Source organism: Falco cherrug, chromosome 7, assembly GCF_023634085.1.
Source record: "Falco cherrug isolate bFalChe1 chromosome 7, bFalChe1.pri, whole genome shotgun sequence".
In the NCBI taxonomy this organism is placed as follows: domain Eukaryota; kingdom Metazoa; phylum Chordata; class Aves; order Falconiformes; family Falconidae; genus Falco; species Falco cherrug.
The window spans coordinates 54,690,526-54,713,590 of NC_073703.1; the positions used below are offsets into that span (position 1 = coordinate 54,690,526).

Consider the following 23,065-nt stretch of genomic DNA (forward strand, 5'->3'; position numbering starts at 1 on the left):
ATTAAAGCAACCTTTTTAAGTAACCACATTTCAAGATTTCCAAAGCAGTCAGGCAATTTAAATGCATATTCTTTTCCAATTTAATGAAAAGTGTATCAGATCACTAAGATCCATTTAAACATCTCCACATGGGTGTTAATGGACCTTTCATTGCATAAAGGTGGTGTGTGATAAGTAGCTTAGAGGGCAAAGTTTGTTTTATATTTTGATAAAAGGGCCCTGTTTTTACAGGGTAACAGTGATAGCGGTACCTTAAGGTACTAAAAGGATTTCACTTCCATTTTTAAGACATCATGACCTTAATCCTGCTGCTATTGATAGTAGACAGTGATTTTGTATTCCTATGATTTCTTTCATTTGAAAATTACTGCTTTTAGGAAATGACAGTCATTGCAACTACAGAGTCATTGTGGGATAGCTTGCACGGCTGGAGTGCTGTCATGGATGGCTCTGTACTTGTTAGGGAAGACAAGCCAGCAAGGAGAGGTGGTGGAGTTGCTCTTTGTGTGAGGGAGCAATGAGAATGTATCGAGCTGTCCCTTGGGGTGGATGCAGAATGAGTCGAGAGCTTATGGGTAAAGATTAAGGGGCAAGCCATTGTGGGTGTTTGCTACAGGCCACCTGACCAGGCAGAGGGAGCCAATGAGGCCTGCACAGACAGCTGGAGGTAGCCACACAATCACAGGCCCTGGTTTTCATGGACTTCACCCTGGTATCTGCTGGAAAGACAACACAGCTAGGCACACACAGTCCAGGAGGTTCCTGCAGAGCACTGATGATAACTTTTTGATGCAGGTGGTGGAGGAGCCAATGACACGGGGTGTGCTGCTGGACCTTGTGCTAACAAACAAAGAAGGGGTGGTTGGGGATGTGAAGGTTGGGGGCAGCCTTGGCTGCAGTGACCATGAGATGGTGGAGTTCAGGATCCTGCATGGAGGAGGCAGGGCAGTAAGTAGGATTGCAACCCTGGACTTCAGGAGAGCTACCTTTGGCCTCTTCAAGGACCTGCTTGGAGGAATCCCATGTGTTAGAGCTCTGGGAGGTAGGGGGTCCAAGAGGCTGGTATTCAGGCATTGCTTCCTCCAAGCTCATCAAAGATAGATGCATCCCTATGAGTAAGAAATCAAGCAAAGCAGGCAGGAGGCCTGCACGCATGAGAAAGGAGCTTCTGTCAAAACTCAGAAGAAGGAAGTTACAGAATGTGGAAAAAGGGACAGGCTACTTGGGAGGAACATAGCAACATTGTCAGAACATGCAGGGAGGCAATGAGGAAGGCTAAGGTCTGGCTGTAATTAAATCTAGCAAAGAATGTCAAGGACAACAAGATGACCTTCAAGTACATCACTAACAAAAGGATGACTATGGAAAACATGGGCCTGCTGCTGAACAGGGTGGGTGCCCTGGTGACAGAGGATGCAGAGAAGGCAGAGTTACTGATGCTGCCTTTGTCAAGAGGATGGGGCCAGGCTCTTTTCAGTGCTCCTTGGCAATAGGACAAGGGGCAACAGGCACAAACTGCAACACAGGAACTTCTACCTGAATGTGAGGAAAGACTTCTTTACTCTGAGGGTGAAAGAGCCCTGGGACAGGCTGCCAGAGAGGCTGTGGGGTCTTATTCTCTGGGGACATTCAAAACCCACCTGGATGCGACTGTGCAACCTGCAGGTAAGCCTGCTTTAGCAAGGGGTTGGTCCTGATGATTTTCAGAGGTCACTTCCAACACTGACCAGTCCGATTCTGAAAATAACCAATTATGAAATATAAATAATAGTAAATCCTTAGTGGCAATGCATGTTTTTCATTCTGATGTCTCAGAATGAAATATGGATATGTATGGCTATATATTATGCTTATTTAATGAACTGTAGAAGTGTTTACATCCAATGTTGATGGGCTATAAGGAATACAGAATTTAAAATTCTGGACTTCAAATCAGTGGAAAAGCAGGTTTACTAAAGAAAGTATGTTGAAGGGTTAAAAAACTACATACGCACATTTTGTACATTCTTGGGCAGGAAAAGCACAAGATCCATCTGTGGTGCAAGGGGCATTGGGAAGATCCTATTGAATAGGCTTAACTGTGATACGTATCTCCTAGGGCTAGTTACTGAACAGGTAACTGGCACTGAGGCCAGCTTGCCTGGAACAACAACTGTGCATGCTGTGTGCCGAAACAGCGCACATGGATGCTGTATCTCGGGAGTTGTTTCTTGCCCATGCTAACTTCCCTACCATATCCAGGAATTATTGGGAGTAGAGGGAGAGTGTCGTTATTTGGCATGTCCAAAAGTGTGCTGACAACTGTAGCACAAGCTTAATACTGTGAATTGGCAGATTCCCATGTCCGAGGAAGTTCCCTGGCAGTGTTTCATTTATTAAGATTCTTGAAGCTATACATGATTGAAAGGAGAAAAACTTGGATAAAGAACCCCAAGGTAACTTAAAGATTGCTGTCGTGGCAGATTTGACCCAAGTATTAAGATTTACAAAAAATAACTTTAAAAAATTTGTAGACTAAAGATGTTTTCGTGATGTTCTATAGATGTTCTTTTCTAGGTGATTGTAACATTGGCAGTAGTGCTAGCATATGTGGGCAAATGATTATAAGGGAGCAAATGAAGATGTCTGGCCATTTCATGATGCGTATATGTGTGTGTGTGTCATAACTGCAGTCACAGCTTTTAGAAGAGTACGGATTTCTTTATTTGTCTGTTAACCCATTTGAGTGAAGAAAAAGAAGCGACCCCGTGTTTCTTTCCAGCTGGGTAAGATTGCTATACCATTCAAGAAATTGATCTCATCAGTCTTTTCCTTGGTCACTACGTAAAAACCGGACACCCATTTAAGGCTCCTCACTAAATGGTATACTCTAGCCACCCAACCCAGTTTTCCCCCACTATTGGTGTAGGCTTCATTCTCCGTGGCAGTCTGCCAGTGGACTGACTAAACACAAAACACATTATTGCACTTCAAGTGCCAAAAAGCAAGCAGTATCTATCAATTGTTAAAAAAAATAGAATTTCAAGTCTTACTGCTTTCATTTTTTTTAACAGCAAGACCTTTAGATCTTAATGACTATTTTGAACTTGATACTGTTTGTAAAATCTGGTGATTCAGACCATAAAATAGTACAACATTCAGGGAGCTTTTAGACACAAAATTTCTTGTAGGAGTAATACTGAGTTTTGATCTATTTTCAGGTTAAGCTAGTGAAAGCTTCTTGAGGTCACAAATAGATTTGGGTTTTTTTCTTAATTTTATTTCTGTTTCAAAATCCATAAAGAATTATGAACCCTCTGTTATAATAAATATTGATTCTTCAGTAAATCCTACTTTTGAAGTTACAAGGTTATTCCTTCAAATTATGCTGGCAGTGACCCTTGGCTAATACTTTGTTTCCGATAAGGTTATGAAGATTTAATGGCAATGTAATTTTCTGTGCAAGTGGAGCTTAGTTAGTTAGGTCTTCTATTGACGATGCACAAAAACAGATTACAGTTGAGCTCATTTTTATTATGTATTTGGTTCTGCATGGCTGACAGGAATAAAAATTAATTAATGACTGTCATTCAGTCAAGGGCAAATGGTAGTGAATATACGCCAGAAAGAAAATCTTTCATGGCATTTTGTGACCAGCACTGGGTTTTTAACTGATTCTTTATAGCTGAATACAAACATCAAAAAGTAATATTACACATGGTGAAACTCATTTAAAAACAGAGCAAGTAGAAAAGTAAAAAGGTTTTCAAAGGAATATTTTCTGTTTGAAATAGTAGAATGTTCTCCTCAGAAGCTCTCTGGATTCTTTTAAGGATCTTCTTGCTGTCTGGTGCACACAGGTGTACCATTTCCCTTTGTTTCAGAATGGAGAATAAGACACCTGAGCTCATGGTCCGGTGTGCAGGGCACTGGGCTGCTGTTTACCATGCAGATGTGAGAAGAATCCAGTTAAATACTTGAATAATAGTTCCCGTTCCTGGGATCAGAACAGAATAAGACTTTGAACTAATCTTTGGGAGGGGAGAAGAGTGTTTCTTTTCCTACCAGTTCATCTTCTCCATAGATGTGATCCAGATTGCTTGAACTTGGCAGATGGGAAATGTATAAGCTGTATTAGTAATGATTTAATTTCTTGACTGTGGTAGTAGAACACCCTGAAGGAAAAGTGTACCTAAAGAAACTGGAGATCAAGATTAAGCCTTCTGATGAGGCTGTAATTTTGCAGTGCTAAACATTCTCTTAAAAAGAGGAGGCGCTCAGATGAGAGGTGGAGTAGTTACTGAAAGACAAGCTTATAGTGGAGTAAGTCCAGCATCCATCATCATATTTACCAAAAGTGATGAGAATTGTGTTGTTACCAGGTATGTGATTAAAGGATCCAGATGGTCCTTTCATAAAAATAGTTGCTTTGTAAGGGTCCCCTGCATGTTAGGCATGTGACTCTATAGACAGTTGGTAGAGATTCCTTGAGATTGTTTTTGTAATCCTTTCATTTCTGCATTTGAACTGTAGTGTTACGCTTCCTCTTCTGTTTTGGTTTGTTTTCCTGCTAGTTCTATTCACATGATATTTACACAGAGCATTTTTCACTCTGCCCTTCGTTTTTATGAAGACTACAAGGCTCTTGTTGAAATTGCTGCAGCAAAATCTATTCAGCTGGCAGAAATAATTGTATACATCACTTATGCTTTCAGGTGTTTCAGTGGTAGCAACCAATTATTTCTATCACCAGGTAGCTAGCTAATGGTGGAGATGTCATTTGTCCTGGAAAGATCTAAGTAAACTCTGTGCTTTCTTTGGAATATGTTTGAGGCCTATTGTATTGTAGATTTCTTTTCAAACCCTTTAAGTACTGTACCCTGAGAAGAATATAGAAAGATTGTACAGAGTCAGCCAGAGTTCACTGGAAATAAAAGTGTTTAACAAAATGCACTGTTTACAGTTTTTTCATGGAGGAAGGAGGTGTGGGTGGAGAATTGAAGAAAATGTCCAGAGGGCTTGGGTAGCTCCTTGTGAAAAATGTCAACTTAAATCCCAGTACCTAACAGTGGAAGACACCTGCTGCTTTCAGCCCACTTCATTAGTATCACATAGGAAAGAAGCACCCTTGAATTCTGCCTCTTTCAATCTTAGTCCATATAACAAAAAACCTGCATGCTCTCCTTCATACATTGTAGCTGTTTATGGACTTTTTATATATGAATGGACTAAACTTGCCCTCTGAAGCTTATTAAGTGCCTTCATAGCTTTGCAGTACCTCGTTAGCCTTTTTATAATATTTTGTACATGGTTCAAATTTGATAGTCTCTTTTTAACTAGAAAAACTTGCACTTTCTCAAATGTGCTTCTTTGTAAGAAGTGATTAGGGCTATAATGACTTAAATTTCTAACTTGATTTAAGCACTGTTGGTTTTTTTTTCTCTTTAAACAGTGCTCATATTGCCTACTCTTCATGTATTTTTAATACTTTACATATAGTTTGTTTTTATGTACTTTTACTGCCTAAAAATTCTTTTGGATTGCAAGTTAGGAATTTGAATAAGGTATTTCTGCAATAACATGTTACTGAGAATATTAATACACTTCATCAACGGAAGTCCAAACCACGAAATGAAACTTGCTTCAGTTAGCTCTTTTATGAACAAATATGGACCAAAATTACCAGTGCAGCCAGGTTATATGAATACCTGTGGAAAAATATGTAAATGCATCTAAAGATCTTGATCTGCTATACACTGTTACTTCTAAAGGGAAGTTTAATATTCTTTCTCCAGCCAATGCAAGGGGTATTTGTCTCAGCTGTTGAACACAGCATTATGGTTATTCCACATATGGCTGCAGTAGTAGATGATGAAAAAGTCCTAGCCTACACTGTAGGAATGTACTTTTTGCATGTTTATGTACTGCTGTAGCACTTCCAGATAGTCTCTTCTGAGTGACCATGTGTGCCCAAGTATGCCATAACCAGGAGTGCTTAAAATGCAGTAGGTGAGAAAGGTTATTGAGCTAACCAAACTGAAGCAAGCGTAAATAAATGAGAGTTTAAACCATAACCTGTGCATGAACCTCCTCTAATTTCTAAATTCTATAGGTTAAGTTTCAGAATCAGTGTGTTAAAGAGGTATTACAGGTTTTCTAGTCTGTATAGGTTCTTAGCCTATAAGTTCTTAACAACCACAGTTCCTTAAAACAAACACCTTTCAGTAGTCATTGAGCAATGTGATTAATTCTTATGATGTGATCTCAGCCTCTCTCCCGGGGAGAACTATGGGCAGTGAAATGTCTTGTTTGGTAGGTATTTTTCTGCTCCCACCCTATTCAACCCCTGTGTATTATTCACGTTGCTGTCCATTTTCCTTAAACATCAGCAGGATCAAGAAACTAAGTCATGTAGTTAGTGTGAGATGGTGAGATCTGTGATGTGATAACCATCGTTTCCTGGAGGGATTGATTCCACAGCCAGCTGCACGGACACGCATAGTGTGGTGAGATATGTGTGTTTTCGGTTTGGTTTTTTGGTTTGTTTTTTCCCTAGGCTCATCAGCAAATTGAGAATTTAATTTGCTTATTTAAAGCCTGCTTTATGTTCTGAAGCATTCTCTGTGATCCTTCCAAGCATTTCTTGTGATGCAATATTGCTCTACATGAAAAGCCCCTCTTTTTTTCTTGGTGTTTTTCTGTGGTTTGGTTTTTTGTTTGTTTAGCACTGCTACTTCAGCTGTGAGGTTGCTAGAGAGCAACAGAAATCACAGAATCTCTCTTTGGAAATGAGATGGTTGCCATGACAATGCTCCCAGCTGCTTCTTGTCCCAGATGATAAAATCATTTTTAGACTCCTATATTATAAGCTTAGGCTACAATTTTTAAACTAAAAAGTACAGCTGATTTATTCAAATCAAAGATCAACATATTGCATGTTAAAAATCTTTGGGCTGATAATCAGCTAAAATTGTTGAATCAAATATTTATGCAGGTACTATCAAATATTTTTATTTGTTTTTGATCAAATACTTGAGGTAGAACTGGTGCATGGAGATGGAAAATATTTTCATCTTACTGATTTTACTAAATGTCTTTTTTTGTAGTAGAAATTCTCCTGAAAGCTGACTGATATTTAGATAAGTAGTGTTTAAAATGTGACTCTGAATCATGTTTTGCAATATGCCAAATCTGGATCAAACCTGAAGTGCTAGATACTTTTAAGTTTCATTATCTCTGAAGTCCAGACAGTTGATTATGGAAGTGTTGGTTGTTTTGGTGGTCTCTTGTCAACTTCACATGGAGCAGGGTTATCACCAACACTAGATCAGTTTAGTTATGCTGTGTCTGGCCAGTGTTAAAAACCTCCAAGCATGGAGGTTTCACAACCCGTCTGGGAAAGCTGTTCCAGTGCTTCACTACTCTCAGTGAACAAGCTTTCCCAAATGTCCAATTTGAACCTCCCAAGTCACAGGTTGTGATCATTGCACCATGTTATTGTTAGACTATGTGATTAATCATGGTGAAATCAAAAGCCTGGTGAGGTTCAGATGAATATTGACAGATAGAGGAACCCTAGCAAACCTAGTCAATGAAAACTGGAAGACACAGACTTGACAGCTCCTAAGACTACCAAAGGAGACAGATTAGACCATTTTTGCAGGTGTGAAACCCAAAGAAACTCTCCCGGAAGTCATTGCAGAATGAGGTATTGCCTGCAGGGGACTCACTATGGGATGCGGGGGAAGGGCACTTTGGAATTGCTTAAAGGTTATTATTCGATGCTTTTAGCAGGACTGTGGGAACGTGTGAAGCTTTATGGAATGGTTAGAGGAAGGACCAAAGGATGGGGAAAGGTGGGATCTGTGTAGCAGGGAGGAACAAACCTGATCTGATTTCTTTGTTGACCTGTCTATGCTGGCTGCTTTTCATCACCTTATCAACCCCTGGGTTTTTTCAGTTCTCATTTTCTGAGTTTTTAAATGTAGCTCACTGTTCTTTATTTCTCTTTTTAAAAGACTGGCCTTTACTATGCCCACTGAAGTCCTCTGGGACCTCCATGACTTCTAAAAGGTAAGTGTAAATGGTTCAGAGAGAGCTCCTGCTAGTTCACAAGGTGCCTGTCGGATTTAATCTGTCTTTGCCATTTGAAAATATCTAACTTCTTCAGTGTCTTTGAGATGTTTTTCACCTAATCTGGCCTCTAATCCTACTCATTAAAATCAATTTCATTAAGTATCTGATCGCTGTTTATGAAGTCTGCAACAAAAAAAGACATTGAATCTGTGGCATTTGCCCTCCTTCCTCATTAAATAATAGATTTTTAGTTTTGACTGCTTTTTATTTCCAATTAATTTACAAAATATTTCTCTAATTTTTATGCCCCTTCCTAACGGCAATCTTTTTAATCTTAACCTCTAATTTTTTCCTAGTCTTTTGTTGTGTTATTCTCATATAGTCACTCTTAGGAATTTGTTGTTTTATTCCACCATTTGTTTGCACATCTCCATTTTGACTTTCAAATTTTTACAGAACTCTTGAACCAGAACTTTTAAGCTGTTAATATGGTTCCTGTTTTTCTTCATGAGAAATAGTTTGTCATTTCTCCTTTATTATAGTACCTTTTATTAACTGCCACCCTCCTTGAAGAGACTTTTTTCTCTGAGAATCTTAGCAAGAGGGGTTAGAAAACAGTTGCCTAAGTTTCTTGGTCTGCTTTTTCTTTTTCTTTTCTTTTTTTTTTTTTAATTAAAATATATTGTCCTTACAATACTGCATATTTCTTTCCTTAGAATCACAAATTCTACCATATTAAGTTATGTGTCACCTAAATTGCATTCCACACAAATACTCTCCAACAGTTTTCACCTGCAATAATTGTATCTGGCAATTTCGGCCACCTTTAAAATAAAAAGTAACTTACAAGACGTGTCCTATCATACTCTTTTCCAAAGCTACCAGAGTAATTTCAGTTTTTCATTGCCACTAGTCCTATCAGCTTAAATTATTTTTCCGGTGTGTCCTATGATGATGGATTTGGATGCATTTTTCAAATTAGGTCCTGCTTCAGTGTGTTTTTTGAAAGTGTGCTCTTTTCAATTTAGTTAAGTTTCTATCCCTTTAGAATTTGGTCTATGCTTCAAGAGGAAGACATAATAAATGTGGGTTTAGTGTTTACTTCAGACCTTGGAATATATTTATTAAAAAATCGGAAAGAAAAAAAGTTCTGAACATCTGAAAAGTCAGGTATTTCCAAGAGGGAAGCATTTATTCTGTTTTACTTTCAGTCCAAAATATATGCCTTGGTTCATTTCCTAAATAATGGTTCATCTCACAAATAATGAATGTGTAAAAGGAGATTTAAAAACTGTATTGAAAAGAGTCTTATGTGCAATGTGTTTCAGCAGTTAATAACTGCTTTCTGCATTGTCAGACAAAACACACACTTCATGTGCCATTGCCAGCTCAGAAGTTCAAGAAGAAGTGAAAACTGTTACAAACATTTTTTTGTTACTGATCCTATACAAAGATACTAAAGTGCATTTAGCCAAGGTTGCAAAGCAATTCAAAGTCACCCAAAGTTGCAGAAATATTTCTATGGCCTGGTTTTGTTGTTTGGTGGTTTGGTTTTTCTCGGGTTTTTTTCCCCAAAGCAATGACTTGTGCTGTGCACTCATAAAACCTTTTTCAGGAAAGATACTCAGTGAGCCGTTTTCTATGTTTTATGTGTTTTGCCTGGCTGGAACTTTGTTGCTTGAGTTCCTTTGTATGCTGAACAAGATTATTGAATGAAATGCAGCATTTTACATGTTTCTGGCAACAACACAGAGCCATAAATCACCCATGTCAAGCCTTTTGAAGACCCTGGGTATGCAAGTTGCTAGCTTGTGTCAAAGCCTTTCCCATAATGATGGAGGCCATTTTGGGCACAGAGAGCACAAGATGATAGAGTTTTTAACTCTTGGAGAAGTAAGGAGGGGGGTTAGAAGAACTGCCACCTTTGACTTCTAGAGAGCAGACTTTGGCCTGTTTAGGAGACTGGCTGACAGAGTCCCTAGGCAGGCAGCCCTGAAGGGCCAGGGAGTCCAGGAAGGCTGGGCATTCCTCAAGAAGGAAATCCTAAAGGCACAAGAGCAGGCCATCCCCATGTGCCAAAAGACAAGCTGGCAAAAGAGACCACCAGCCTGGCTGAACAAAGAGCTTTGGCTGGAACTTGGAAGAAAAGACATCTTACAATCTTTGGAAGAAGGGGCAGGCAACTCAGGAGGGCTACAAGTATGGCATGAGGTTTTGCAGGAAGAAAATTAGAAGGACTGAAGCCCAACTAGAACTTAATACGGCTACTGCCATAAAAGACCATAAACCATGTTTCTGTAAATATATTAGCAACAAAAGGAGAGCTACAGAGAATCTCCATCCTTTATTGGACACAGGGGGAAGGAAACATACTGGCAAAGGCTGAAGTACTTAATGCCTTCTTTGCCTCAGTCTTTAATAGTAAGTCCATTTTTTCTTTGGGTACCCAGCCCCCTGAGCTGGAAGACATGGACAGGGAGCAGAATGAATCCAAGGGGGAACGGTTAGTGACCTGCTACACCACTTAGACACACGCAAGTCCATGAGGCCAGATGGAATCCACGCAAGGGTACTGAGGGAGCTGGCAGAAGTGCTCACCAAGCCACTTTCCACCATTTATCAGCAGTCCTGGCTAACAGGGAAGTCCCAGTTGAGTGGGAGTTAGCAAATGTGATGCCCATCTACAAGAATGGCCAGAAGGAGGATATGGGGAGCTGCAGGCCTGTCAGCCTGACCTCAGTGCTGGGGAAGGTTATGGAGCAGATCAGCCTGAGCGCCATCACACAGCACATGCAGGACAACCATGGGATCAGGCCCAGCCAGCGTGGGTTTATGACAGACAGGTCCTGCTCAACAAACCTGATCTCCCTCTACAACAAGGTGACCCACCTAGTGGGTTAGGGAAAGGCTGTGCATGTTGTGTACCTGGACATCAGTAAAGTCTTTGACACATTCCCACAGCATTCTCTGGGGAAACTGGCTGCTCACGGCTTGGACAGGTGCACTCTGTGCTGGGTAAAAAGCTGCTGGATGGCCGGGCCCAAAGAGTGGTGGTGGATGGAGTTAAAAGCCAGTTGGCAGCTAGTCACAAGTGGTGTTCCCCAGGGCTCAGTGCTGGGGCCAGCTCTGTTTAACACCTTTATCAATGACCTGGACGAGGGGACTGGGTGCACCCTCAGTAAGTCTGAAGACAACACTAAGTTGTGGGGGCGTGTTGACCGGCTGGAGGGCAGGCAGGCTCTGCAGGGGGATCTGGACATGCTGGACCCGTGGGCCAAGGCCAGTTGTACCAGGTTCAACAAGGCTCAGTGCCGGGTCCTGCGCTTGGGTCACACCAGCCCCACACAGTGCTACGGGCTGGGGGCAGAGCGGCTGGAAAGTGCCTGGGGGAAAAGGGCCTGGGGGTGCTGGCTGACAGCTGGATGAACATGGGCCAGCAGCGTGCCCAGGTGGTCCAGAAGGCCAACAGCATCCTGGCTTGTATCTGAAACAGTGTGTCCCCCTGTACTCGGCACTGGTGAGGCTGCACTTTGAACACTATGTTCAGTTTTGGGCCCCTCACTGCAGGAGGGACATTGAGGTGCTGGAGCATGTCCAGAGATGGAAAATGGAGCTGGTGAAGGGTCTGGAGCATAAGTCTTATGAGGAGCATCTGAGGGAACTGGGCTTGCTTAGCCTGGTGAAGAGGAGGCTCAGGGAAGACATCACTCTACAGCTACCTGACAGGAGGCTGTAGCGAGGGAGGTGCCAGTGTCTGCTCCCAGGTAACAAGTGATAGGACAAGAGAAAACAGTCTCAAGTTACACCAGGGGAGGTTTGGATTGGACATGAGGAAAAATTTCTTCACCAAAAGGGTTGTCAAGCACTAGAACAGGCTGCTCAGGGAAGTGGTTGAGTCACCATCCTTGTTGATATTTAAAAGATGTGTAGATGTGGCACTTTAGGGATATGGTTTAGTGGTGGACTTGGCAGTGCTAGGTTAATGGTTGGATTCAATCTTAAAGGTCTTTTCCAACCTAAATGATTCTATGATTCTATAATATTTACCAGCACTTATTGACATCATTATCCAGACTACTAAGGTTAAATTAACACAACTTTGATCTTGCTAGAACTGATGGCTTCATTATATGGGTTTATCTATGGGCATTTTTCATATCCCTTACACAGAAAGTCTGGTTAGTTGCAATGTAGTAGCCAGGTTGCCATCGCAACTAACTTCAGAGCTTGATGAAATAGTAAGTTAATCAATATCAGTCAAATTCTTCCTTTGCAAGGGTGTCTTAACAAGACCATGACTTGTTAAAATACAGAAAACTTGTGAAGAAACTTTCCACATAGGACAGGCTGCACTGGAAAAATCCAAATGAATGCTTGCCAGTTAAAGCTGAGCAGCGTCAAAGGGATAAGTAAAACCAGCATATCGTGGGGAAGGAATATGTGGTCATTAGGCTGAGAAACTTGAGTAACTTCATTAACATGGCTAACAATGTCATTATAGTGATGCATTATTTTGAAATCTGTAAATTACCAAACCATACCAGTATAAAGTAGTTCTACCTTAAGATCATTATATGATTTATAGGGCTGAAAAATTATTCTCAAAATACTTGATCAAGAACAGAGAGAGAGAGATGTAATGATTTTCATTGTTTTTCAAAGTGTTCACCTACAGAAAGAGACACCTTTCAGAGCACAAGTGAATGAATGCTGTTGCCCTTTCTTCTCTCTTCTAATTTAACACTTCCGACTTCACTTCTGCTCTGCCAGCTCAGATTGAAGTTCGGAATTCAACAAAGAGAAGCAAAAAGCAAGAAAGTAAAGAAAAGTTGAAAGGTAGGGGAAGAGATAAACGGTGATGGAAAACGTAGGAATCAAAGGCACAAAACAAAGATATACCCCAATTTATATCAGGGTAACATGAGACCTATCAGTAACTAACACTAAAGTCAGTGGTGTTTTCTAGAGCATATCAATATGGACAGAGTGGAAAGGTACCTTCTGCCCTTTCTCAGTATACTATTTCAACAAGATTCCTATCTGTCCAAAGCACTTGTAGTATTTCATAAACTACAATACAGTATTTTCATGCTTTAGCCAAGGTTTATAAAGCTTGGTACCAGCCAGAAATTAGGTATGTCAGACATACAGATATCAGAAATTTCCTGAGCTACATAACACTACAAGCAAAGAGAATGTGTTCTTAAACTTTTCCCTGTAGCTCTGCTACTGACCAGTGTCAGGGAAAAGATAACTTTCTGACTCCCTGTGGCCATTATATTAGAGTGTTGCTTGTACTTTGAAAATGAAGATAAATATCACCGAGTTTTAAATTTTACAAGCAAATCTTCCTTAAAACATTCATTATGTGTATTTATTTAATTATGCATGAATACAAATCCTCAAATTGTGCTTTTACTGAGGATGAATTACTGAAGCATGGTATAAATCTTCAAGTAGAGCTTGCACAGGTCTTAAATGCTCCATTAGTTTTAATTGTGGCTTGTTTCAGGGATAGAATCTGATTGTAGGGTTGTAGGCTGGATCAAGGAGCACAAAAACTTAAGTGTTCGCTCCTCTTGAAAAGTGTAAATGCTAGATTAGACATCCTATAAAGGCCGTGCAGATAGGCAGTACAGTCTTCAGATATATAGCAACAATTAATTAATTCATTACAGTTTTGACCTGACTTAATGTTAATTGTTAATCTGAATAAATTGAAACAGAAACTTTTTGACCAGCCTGTTCTACTTTTGGTTTTTCCCATTTTTATATCTCAGAAACACCGTTTCTGATTCGTTCACATTAAACCATGAAGTAACAACAAGGTTTATTGTTGGTTTGTTCCCAGTACCTATGAATCAAGTTGTCTCTAGGCAGTTTTAAATGTGACTAGCAGTATAGCAGCTAGTTAATTTACCTATGCAAAATGACACAGTCAGTTTGAGCATCCCCCTGTATATTTAAGCAACGTAAATAATTTTCTGAACTAAAACCTCTTCGTGGGTCTCCATCACTGTGCTTATTTATTAATCAAGGAAATTTGATTTAGTTACTACGTTGTTTTAATCCTTATGGAAGAACTTTGTACTTTACAATTCATACATATTTACTTGCAAGTGTAGTAAGTGAGAGCAAAGTCCACTAGAGTAAGTACACGCTGTGAAATAATGAAGATGCAATTTTGCTTCATCTGAGATAGTGTGTGTTGGAGCTGATTTATTCACTTGGACTTAAGAAGCAGGCAAAGTACAACTGTAAGGAACAAGCTCATTCATTTGTGAGTGGTTTTCTTTGCCAGGCTTCACTTGAAAGAGGTAAGGCGCCTGTCTAGTGTTGTTTTCCAAAGCTGCTTTCTTAATAATTTATAATTCCAACTTCTGAAATTCTAGAATTAAATGGATCTGTAAATCATTTCAATGTGTAATATAAGGGAAGAAAAAAGCCTTATTCACTCAAAAATGCTAAAGAAAAACAAAACAGCCTTTAAAATAACTCCAGATCCAAGTGCAGATTTCCTGAAGTTTAGTGATGCTTGTGGATTATTTTTTGATTTTAAGTAATTTATAATATAATAATTAATAATAGCAACAATAATGGAAGCTTTCAGGAAACAGGAAAACTTTCATCAAGTCCAACCAGTAATTTTCCGGTTTATTATGATCCCAATGTCAAATGATCAACTTTGCATAAAATAGCAAATTGTGTGTTAATAGCAAATCAGAACTATTACTGAATGGTTTTAGGTAGAATAGAAAACTCTTTTGCTGGTTTTCTTTATGGTGGGTATAAAAATTAATTCTCAAATCTGAACTTTATTACAGTGATTTATCTTGGACATTTTAAAAAATATGTGCTGAATATTTTTCCACTCTGGAAAACCGTTTGCTGAATCTGCTGCTATGGCATTAGATTTATAAGGAATGTGGCTTTGTTCCAGCATAAACCACTGTGGAGAAGGATATGGATCTCTCTAGACTCTGTGCTGACGCTGGCAGGAAATAATCTCTGACCGAATTGCTGCTTGCTAGATCTATTTTCTGCCTTTGTCAAAGACACTGTGGGGAGCTCAGTCGTTAAAAAAAACCCAAAAAAATAAAAAGAGTTTGGCTAGAGTCTACGTAAATGTGTCCTTTGAGAGTATAGGAAGCATTTGTTATCCTGATTCAGTCTATGCTATCATTGATACAGAAATGCCTCTTCAGTCAACCTAGGATTTGCCTAAGTGAGGACCCCAGGATTTAGTTCAGTAATAATAGTATTATTCATTAATTAAAAACAGTAATAGTCGTAAGGCTTCTTGCCATGTTGGATGGAGGCTTACTAGATTTGTAACCCCCAAAGGAGGACAAAATGGGGCTCAAAACTGTTTTGATTCAACATATTGAACCCTTGTGCGTTTTGAAGAGGCTGAAGAAAAGTTCTTTTTGCTGTGTTTATTGAGCTTTTTTTAAAAAAAAATCTGATTTAAACCTGTGACCTATTACTTAAAGCTGTAGATGGAAGTTCAGAAAAGGCATAGTCCAGATGTGCTGAAGTGAGTTCTCCAGTACATGGAAATATTCCCAGCACTTGGAAAGCCTTGTCTTTCAGTATTGTTGAATTACAGACAGTTAGCAAAGATAGTGTTACTGTTTCTACCAGTCTGACTGTTGGTGCCTCTATTTTACTACAGTTTGGACTCAGGGAATAACTGAAATTCAATTCCGATAAATATAAGGTGTGCTTTTTCTTTTGTCATTACATCACTTTCTATGGCTTTTTGTCACATATAAAATTACATTATGTTTCATTGCCTGGCATGGTAAAAGGTGACAGAAGCATGAGACATTCTAAGTGTTGCAGCACAGTGCTCAGTGTCAGAGGAATGACTAATCAGAAATAGGGAGTGAGACATCAGGGAAAGGAGAGGCCCTTGAAAAATGGGAGAAGCCAGTTTTGGCAGAGGCTCATTAAATTGAAGCTAAGTATTTCAATACCTTTCTCCTTCAGAACTTTCATACTAAAGGTCATAAGTCTTTCCATTTTCAATTTCAGTCTGTGTTACAGTTCCGTATTGCTGCAGGAGGACTGAATCAGAAGATGCTGTTGACAAGTTCAGCGGGTTTTATTCTGTTCTTGCTGTCTCACTGCATTGTGTCAGTGAGCACCAAAAAGGCAGTGGTCTTGGCTAATGCCCACCTTCTCCCCCAAAGAGGCTATGAGAGGCTGGGTAACACCAATGAAAAAGGTACTCATGAAGAGAGTGAGTGATTTGGATGCATGCTGTGTTTTACTTTATTGCTTTGCTGTAACATTTTCAGCCAATGTATTTGACAGTTAGCCCTGCAAAAATATTTTGCAATATGAACATGTCCTGCCCTAAAGTCCAGAATCTTTGAAACCCTTGCTCAGCTGCCATCTAATTCAAGAGAAATTAACAGGTTTTTTGAAAAAAAAAAGTTTTGTGGCATTTGAAGACTTATTCTTAGGACAGTCATATCTAGATTACACCTGACACCTCAGTACCTAAATCCCATTGGTACCTATAACTGAGGCATCCCTGAGCCTTTCTGGTTTGCAAGGTCCAGCTTGGTATGTTTTCCAATACATTTACCAGAGCAGATCCCACATAAAATGTACACATAAAGAATAGTGGGATTGATTAATTTTCCTCCTCTGACTGATGGCACTTGAGGGTTTATAAAATTTACTTTCCAAATGAATCCTGTAACAATTAGCCTAAATTATGTTCTCATTAGCTGTCTATAGAAGTTCTATTTTGCATGAATAATATTCACTGAGAAGGGCAAATACAAGTGTCAGTGTATATATTGCTGGCTTGGACATTACTGTATAAATCACTTAATCATTCTATAAAATCATGGGATCACATCTGGAGTCAAGCTGTGTCTGCCAGGTGAATGTTCTAACTGTGGTACAGAGTTGTGTACACAGTTTTGCTCTTTCAGGATATTTAATAATGTCATGCAGATAGTATTGAGATTTAAAGTATTCTAATATTGGCTGTGGATTCTATTAGCCAATGACAGGAATAAAAGTAAGACCTTCAAAAACCTATATACTCCTGTAAATCTGTCCAGAGTTTCTTAAAAATAACAGTAAACTTCTGAATACCAAATATAAAAGACTATATTTAACACAATGCTGATACTATGAATAATACTATTTAACATGTTTAGTCTATCTGGATATCTAAAAAAAGCCTATGATAAAATACTTAATACAATTTTAAATCAGAGAAGGTTGGGTTACTTTATAATTTCAGTAGAGATTGAGAAGAAAATGGCAATGACTGAAGTAGAAAAGTAAACCATAAAGTCAAGGGGAGAATAGAAGTATTTGCTTACAAATGATCTTTTCAGTATTCTTATTAAGTACAAAATAGGAAAAAAACCCACCTTATTAAGTGCAAAAATAGGAATATGCTGATAAAATTTAATGCTGACATGAAGTAAACAAATGCCAATACAAAAGTCAGAATATTATACAGAAAAAAAATCGTATGTTCTTAAGTAATATGTTTGGGATGAAAAATAAAGTACAAAGTTCTAGGTTTTATTGCAAGGTGAGGACTTTACTAGTTAGAATGATCCAAAGACTAACCTGTAGTTTAAAGGAAACTAAGCAATACAAATGCAATCCTAGAATATATCAACAGGTATGTTTTTAATAAGACTTGGGAAGGATCAGTGGCACTATATAAGGCCATCTGCAATACTGTGTGCAAATTTTACCCATGTTCTAGGAAATTGATTTGCAGTGAAGAGGTTCAGAAAAGCTACTAAGATAATTAAGGAACAAGAGATTTATCTAACACTAAATAATTAAAGAACTTACGTATCCTACAGAATTTACCATAACAAAACAAAGGCTGACTAAAAATATAGCTGTCCTCATGGTACACTGGGGCTTATTACCCAGGAAGAAGCACTATTTAACTAAAGGACAACATGACACAAGAAAGGAAAAGATGGGCAGTGGATATTAATAAAATTAGACTGAGAATCAGATGAGTATTTCTAACAGAGTAGTGACAGTTATTGGTCTACAATGCTTTCCAGTTGGAAGAGAAGGAATTTAATGAATCTGTAAAGAAGACTGGATGATCTAATTCCTTACAGGATCACTAATAGCTAAAACAGTCACTCATGGTCCCTTCCTCTTTCCAGAAAGTTGAGGGGCTTTTTTTGTTTGTTTTTACACTAACCAAACTATTCAGTGTACTTTTGATCTGTTGGTCACGAGACCATACAATGAGAGTGACTCTTTTCAGATTCTGTTCTTCTGTTCAGAAAAAGAAAACCAATGTGTTCAGTAAAAAGGATCAGTAGGGTCTCTCTGGTCAGTGATTTGGGCAGTGAAGAGCTTTTTTTATGAGCTTTTGCTTTCAACTTTTATCTTTGGAAATATTTTTCCTTGTTTTTTGACCTTTTTTTTTTTTTTTTTTAAATTAGGACATCTAGCCATACTTTTCCTGAATTATCCCTTTTTCCCAGAAGAAAAAATTAAGTTCTAAATACAGTATCTAAATTCCTGTCAGTCATTGTCAGGAAAGAACATCAGATTTCTTAGGTCTGAAGAGCTGTCATTTTACATCACAGGTGGTTGAATTTTCTGTAGGAATTGTCCTCATAGAGATATTAAAATTGTCAAGTTTTTATTAAATATAAATGACAAATATTCCATAGTACAATGACATAATGACAAGTCTTTCAACTCTATTGAGAAGTTATTTCAATTCATAAACATATTTTTGAGTAACAGAACATTGAATAACATCCTTCTCTACAAAAGGAATTATCTATATATGAATTCATACATACATAACTGTATATTTAAATAAATTATATTCTTGCTCTTGGAAGCCTCACAATCAATTGTAAAAACCAGAGCATTGTGCCTTAGTCTGAGAGATGCTTGAAACTATACTATAGCAAGAAATTACCTTATAAGCAAGTTAAATTTAAAAACCACAGTGTGTATATATATATATATTTCAGCCCAATATAGAGGGCCATCCCAAGCCTTATATGCTATTTTTATCAACCTCTGAGTCTACTGGATAAGCAATAAAGTGGAAAAGCACTTTCACCTATTTTTCTGATATTGGCAGCACAGCACTGTAGTTCTACCTGCAAATCAGTGGTAAGATTTAGCCTGGAGTTTGAGTGACAAGAACTGTTCCTAAAAAAGTCTAGATGTTTTTAAGTTTTGTAGTAGCAAGAAATGTTCTTTAATATCTCCCTTTGATCAATGATCACATGACATACTTATCAGAATTTAATGCAAGGATGTTGCAGATGCCTGAAGTATAAATTGGTTAAAGAGAAATTAGATTTATTTGCTGAGGATAAGGCTAGCTCTAGTAATTAAACACAATCCTCCAAGACATGGCACCGAGAACTGCAAAGTTGCTGACTACTTAAACTGGAAGAACACAGGAGGAAAAGGAATGGTCTGTACATAACTTTCAGCTTTTCAACCATACTTCTGTCATAAAGGCATAATCACACTCTGGTGGATGGTAGAGTAACAAAACCTTTTTTGAATTTCTGAACATTTCCTGCATGTTCTGCCCTGAAATCTTCCTTCCTCCTTTAACTAAGTAGGCACCCATTACCTGGGGTAAGTCAGTCAGCTTCCAGTCACAAGGCAATCATTCACTTATTCTAAAGGACAGAGTTCATTATCTAAAATTACGATTTGAACAGAAAGTTACTTTAAAACTTCTTTTTTTCCTACTCAGACTATCCAAGGGATTGTTTTGAGATTTTTCAGCGCTCCAAAGGAAATTGCAGAGATGGTCTTTACATCATCCAACCAAAGGAGGAGCCAATTGTTGTCTCTTGTAACATGCAGGATGGTGGCTGGACAGTAATCCAGCACATTACAGCCAATACTACTGTTGACTTTGATAGGACCTGGCAGGATTACAAATATGGATTTGGCTCTGTTCATGACAGCCACTGGTTAGGAAATGAATATATGCATCAGTTAACTAGCAGCTCCGTGCAATATATACTTGGAGTTAAACTTGTAAACCTAAATGCTGAAATCAAATGGGGACAGTACGAACCATTCCTTATTGAAGATGAAGAGTCTCAATACCGAATCAGGGTTGGTCTATACAAAGGCAACGCCACTGATGCTCTGACCCTGGACACAGAAGCTTATCTCCATGACAACCAGAAGTTCACCACCAAGGACAGAGACAATGACAATTACTTTCAGAATTGTGCTAAACTGGAACACAATGGTGTTCCTGGGGGAGGCTGGTGGTATGATGCGTGTGCTGGAGCAAATTTAAATCGTAGGAACATGATATACTGGCAAAAGGACTGCAACAAGCAACGTGTGTGCAAGTTTGCGTGGATGATGATCAAACCTATTGATCACAGGCTGCCATACCCAACCAAGTCCTGTCCATGCCAGAAAGTTGAACTGTAGGTAGGTTATGCATACTTTGAAAGGAGCATGGATTCTTTGTCCAGTGACTGAAGTGAACTCACACTGACTGGATAATCATACTAAGTAATCATGATTGAAAATTTAATTTGGGCCTCTGCAAGGGCTTTATCGTAGCATATTGTCCAGCTACCAACTACACGAGTGAGAAGTCACTGTCAGAAACTGAGGCGTCTATCAGAAAATTTTACAGTATTTTAGCCATAAGAGGAGTCAGGATATGATGTCTTGTCTGTCTTATATGAGATATACATGCATATACGTGGATTTCAGAAGGTCTTGCTCTACTATGAATGTTCACAGTTGATCTCCTGTAATTGCATATCTTCATATATCATGCAGGAAGAAAATTTCCAGTGAAGTACCTACATTTATAAAATGCATATTGGAGAGTGTTGTGTACCATAGGGCAGCATCAGGCCTTTCCTTTTTACCTTTAGTGAAAAATATTTTAATACATAAAATTGGAATTAACCTCATCGCCCATGGCTTCTTTTCCCTTTCATTGACTCTTCTTTTTATCTCTACTTTTTAATGATCCTATACACAATGAAGTATTCAGTATAGTTTTCTTTTCTTCTTTCTTTCTAGAGTGCCCAGAGCTAATGGGCTCATCAGCCCATTTAAAGCTACTAATCCGAACCTTACAAGTCCTCTGAATTTTTCCCCAAGGAACTCAGTGAACACATTTTTTAAAAGATCAAATCAATTTTGCAATTGTTTACTTATTGCTTCATGTCTTTTCTGAATATTACTCTACTTTGTTTACCATGTTTTGACTGTTGCTTCTCCCTGTTCCATGATATGTTCTCTTTTTTTAATGCCACTGTGAGAAAAGAAGAGCACGTTGGCTTTATTTCACATTTGCTGCCTTCAATTGTTTTGGCACTCAACCCTGACACTATTTAAACAGTGCCTTTTTTCTGATTATAAAATAAAAGGAGAAGCTTTAAATTTCATGACAAATTCATCTGTTTTAAAATAATAAAAGGATTTCTGTTTTGATAACCTTGAAGACCTTGTTTTCTTTACAGCTGTTTGAGTTACTTCACACATTTCTGTATCATTGGAACACCTGAATGACAACTGAAGAGTTTTTATTGTTGCATTATACAAAATGTCATGATAATAATTAGAATATAGTGTATGTTTTCTTAGATATTTCAGTTACAGAAACTCAACGAACAGATACTGGCAAAATCCTGCTTTTTAATTTAAAAATAGAATCTCATAATTTCCATGAAAAATACTTCACAGAAAATAAATTGTATTAATTTTCAGAAAAGCAAACCTGCCAGGATTACTTAAGAAGAGAAATTAATTGGGAAGTGGAAAAGCCAGGAAAATAATTTTTATCTTTTACAATGCAGTGCAGCATTTTCAGAAAGAGATACAGATATGTTATGTGGGTGAGGCCAATATACCATACATATCTATCTAGCACAATCTGCTCTTTTTTTCTCCCTGAAATTGTATTCAAAGACTGAAGTGTGGTAGGGGAAGAAATGGATAGTAGCTGAATTGAATTTGTCATTGAGTCAATTTAATGTGGTTTCTGCTGTAATTCTCAGGATGCCTCCAAAGTTGTAATGAGGATACAAGAAAATCACCTGAGTGCTGCCAGTCTCCCATAGCTTTTATTCAAATTCTTGGCCATATGGCCAGGTTCTCACACACCTTCCAAAAATGTGTTTTGAATAATCTTGACATGGAAGCCAGCAGGCTCCATCTGATCCTCAAAGGCAAGTAACCTGCTCTGCAGCCCACTCTTGGACTGTTTTGGAGGAAGACTGTGCAAATAAGGTGTATGAATAACTGAGGCACCAGCAAGCCCAAACCCAACGGCCCAGTTTTGGAGGCATTCTCTAGTATTAACTTAGAACCCTGCAAATCTATGCTGATACTGAATTCCAGGATGGGAATTAGATTAAAATGTAATAATAGCTCATAACAACTGTCACAGCACTAGCAAAACCAGTCGGCTGCAACAAGGCTTTTATCAGCAAATTCCAGGTTAACTTCAATAAGTAGTTCCCGCACCTTGCCCTAGCACAGCCACCAATCTCCCACAAGGTTTCAACAGTTCATCTACTGTCCGTGCTCTTTCTTCATCCTCTTCAGGCCAGTCCACCCTGCTTCTTGCCTCTGCTGCGTCCAGAGCCTTCCTTCTCTGGGCTCCTCTCCCAGCCAGCCCCTCCTCATCCGAGCCCCCTTCTTCTCCCAGGGCCTCTCCTTGTCTCTCCTACATCTGGGGCACGCTCTCTCCTCCCCCTGCTTCTTCCAAGTCTCTCTTCATCCAGTGTTCCTCTTCCATACCCCTTAGAGTTATTTAACAACTTAGAGCTCCACATTATCCACATCAGCCAACCCACCGCCCCTGAAGCCAGCCCACAGCTGTGTATTATCAATGTTAATTAACCTGCCTTCATTCCTCTACAATTCCTCTACAAACAACAAGTCTTCAAGGAAAAACAAGATGGAAAAATTAATCCAGTTCAAAGAAAGACATTTAAAGGAAGTCAGGGACTGAGGTAGGTTCCAC

General features: G+C 38.8%; 1 protein-coding gene across 1 annotated transcript; it reads left to right on the top strand.

Moving 5' to 3' along the window:
- The first annotated feature begins 7,998 nt into the window (after positions 1–7,998).
- On the top strand, positions 7,999–21,756 carry LOC102054517 (fibrinogen-like protein 1-like protein). The gene is made up of 3 exons (XM_014281438.2): positions 7,999–8,052; positions 16,093–16,285; positions 19,805–21,756. The coding sequence occupies exons 2-3, from the start codon at positions 16,138–16,140 to the stop codon at positions 20,503–20,505; spliced, it is 849 nt and encodes a 282-aa protein (XP_014136913.1). The 5' UTR covers positions 7,999–8,052; positions 16,093–16,137; the 3' UTR covers positions 20,506–21,756.
- The last annotated feature ends 1,309 nt before the right edge of the window (positions 21,757–23,065 follow it).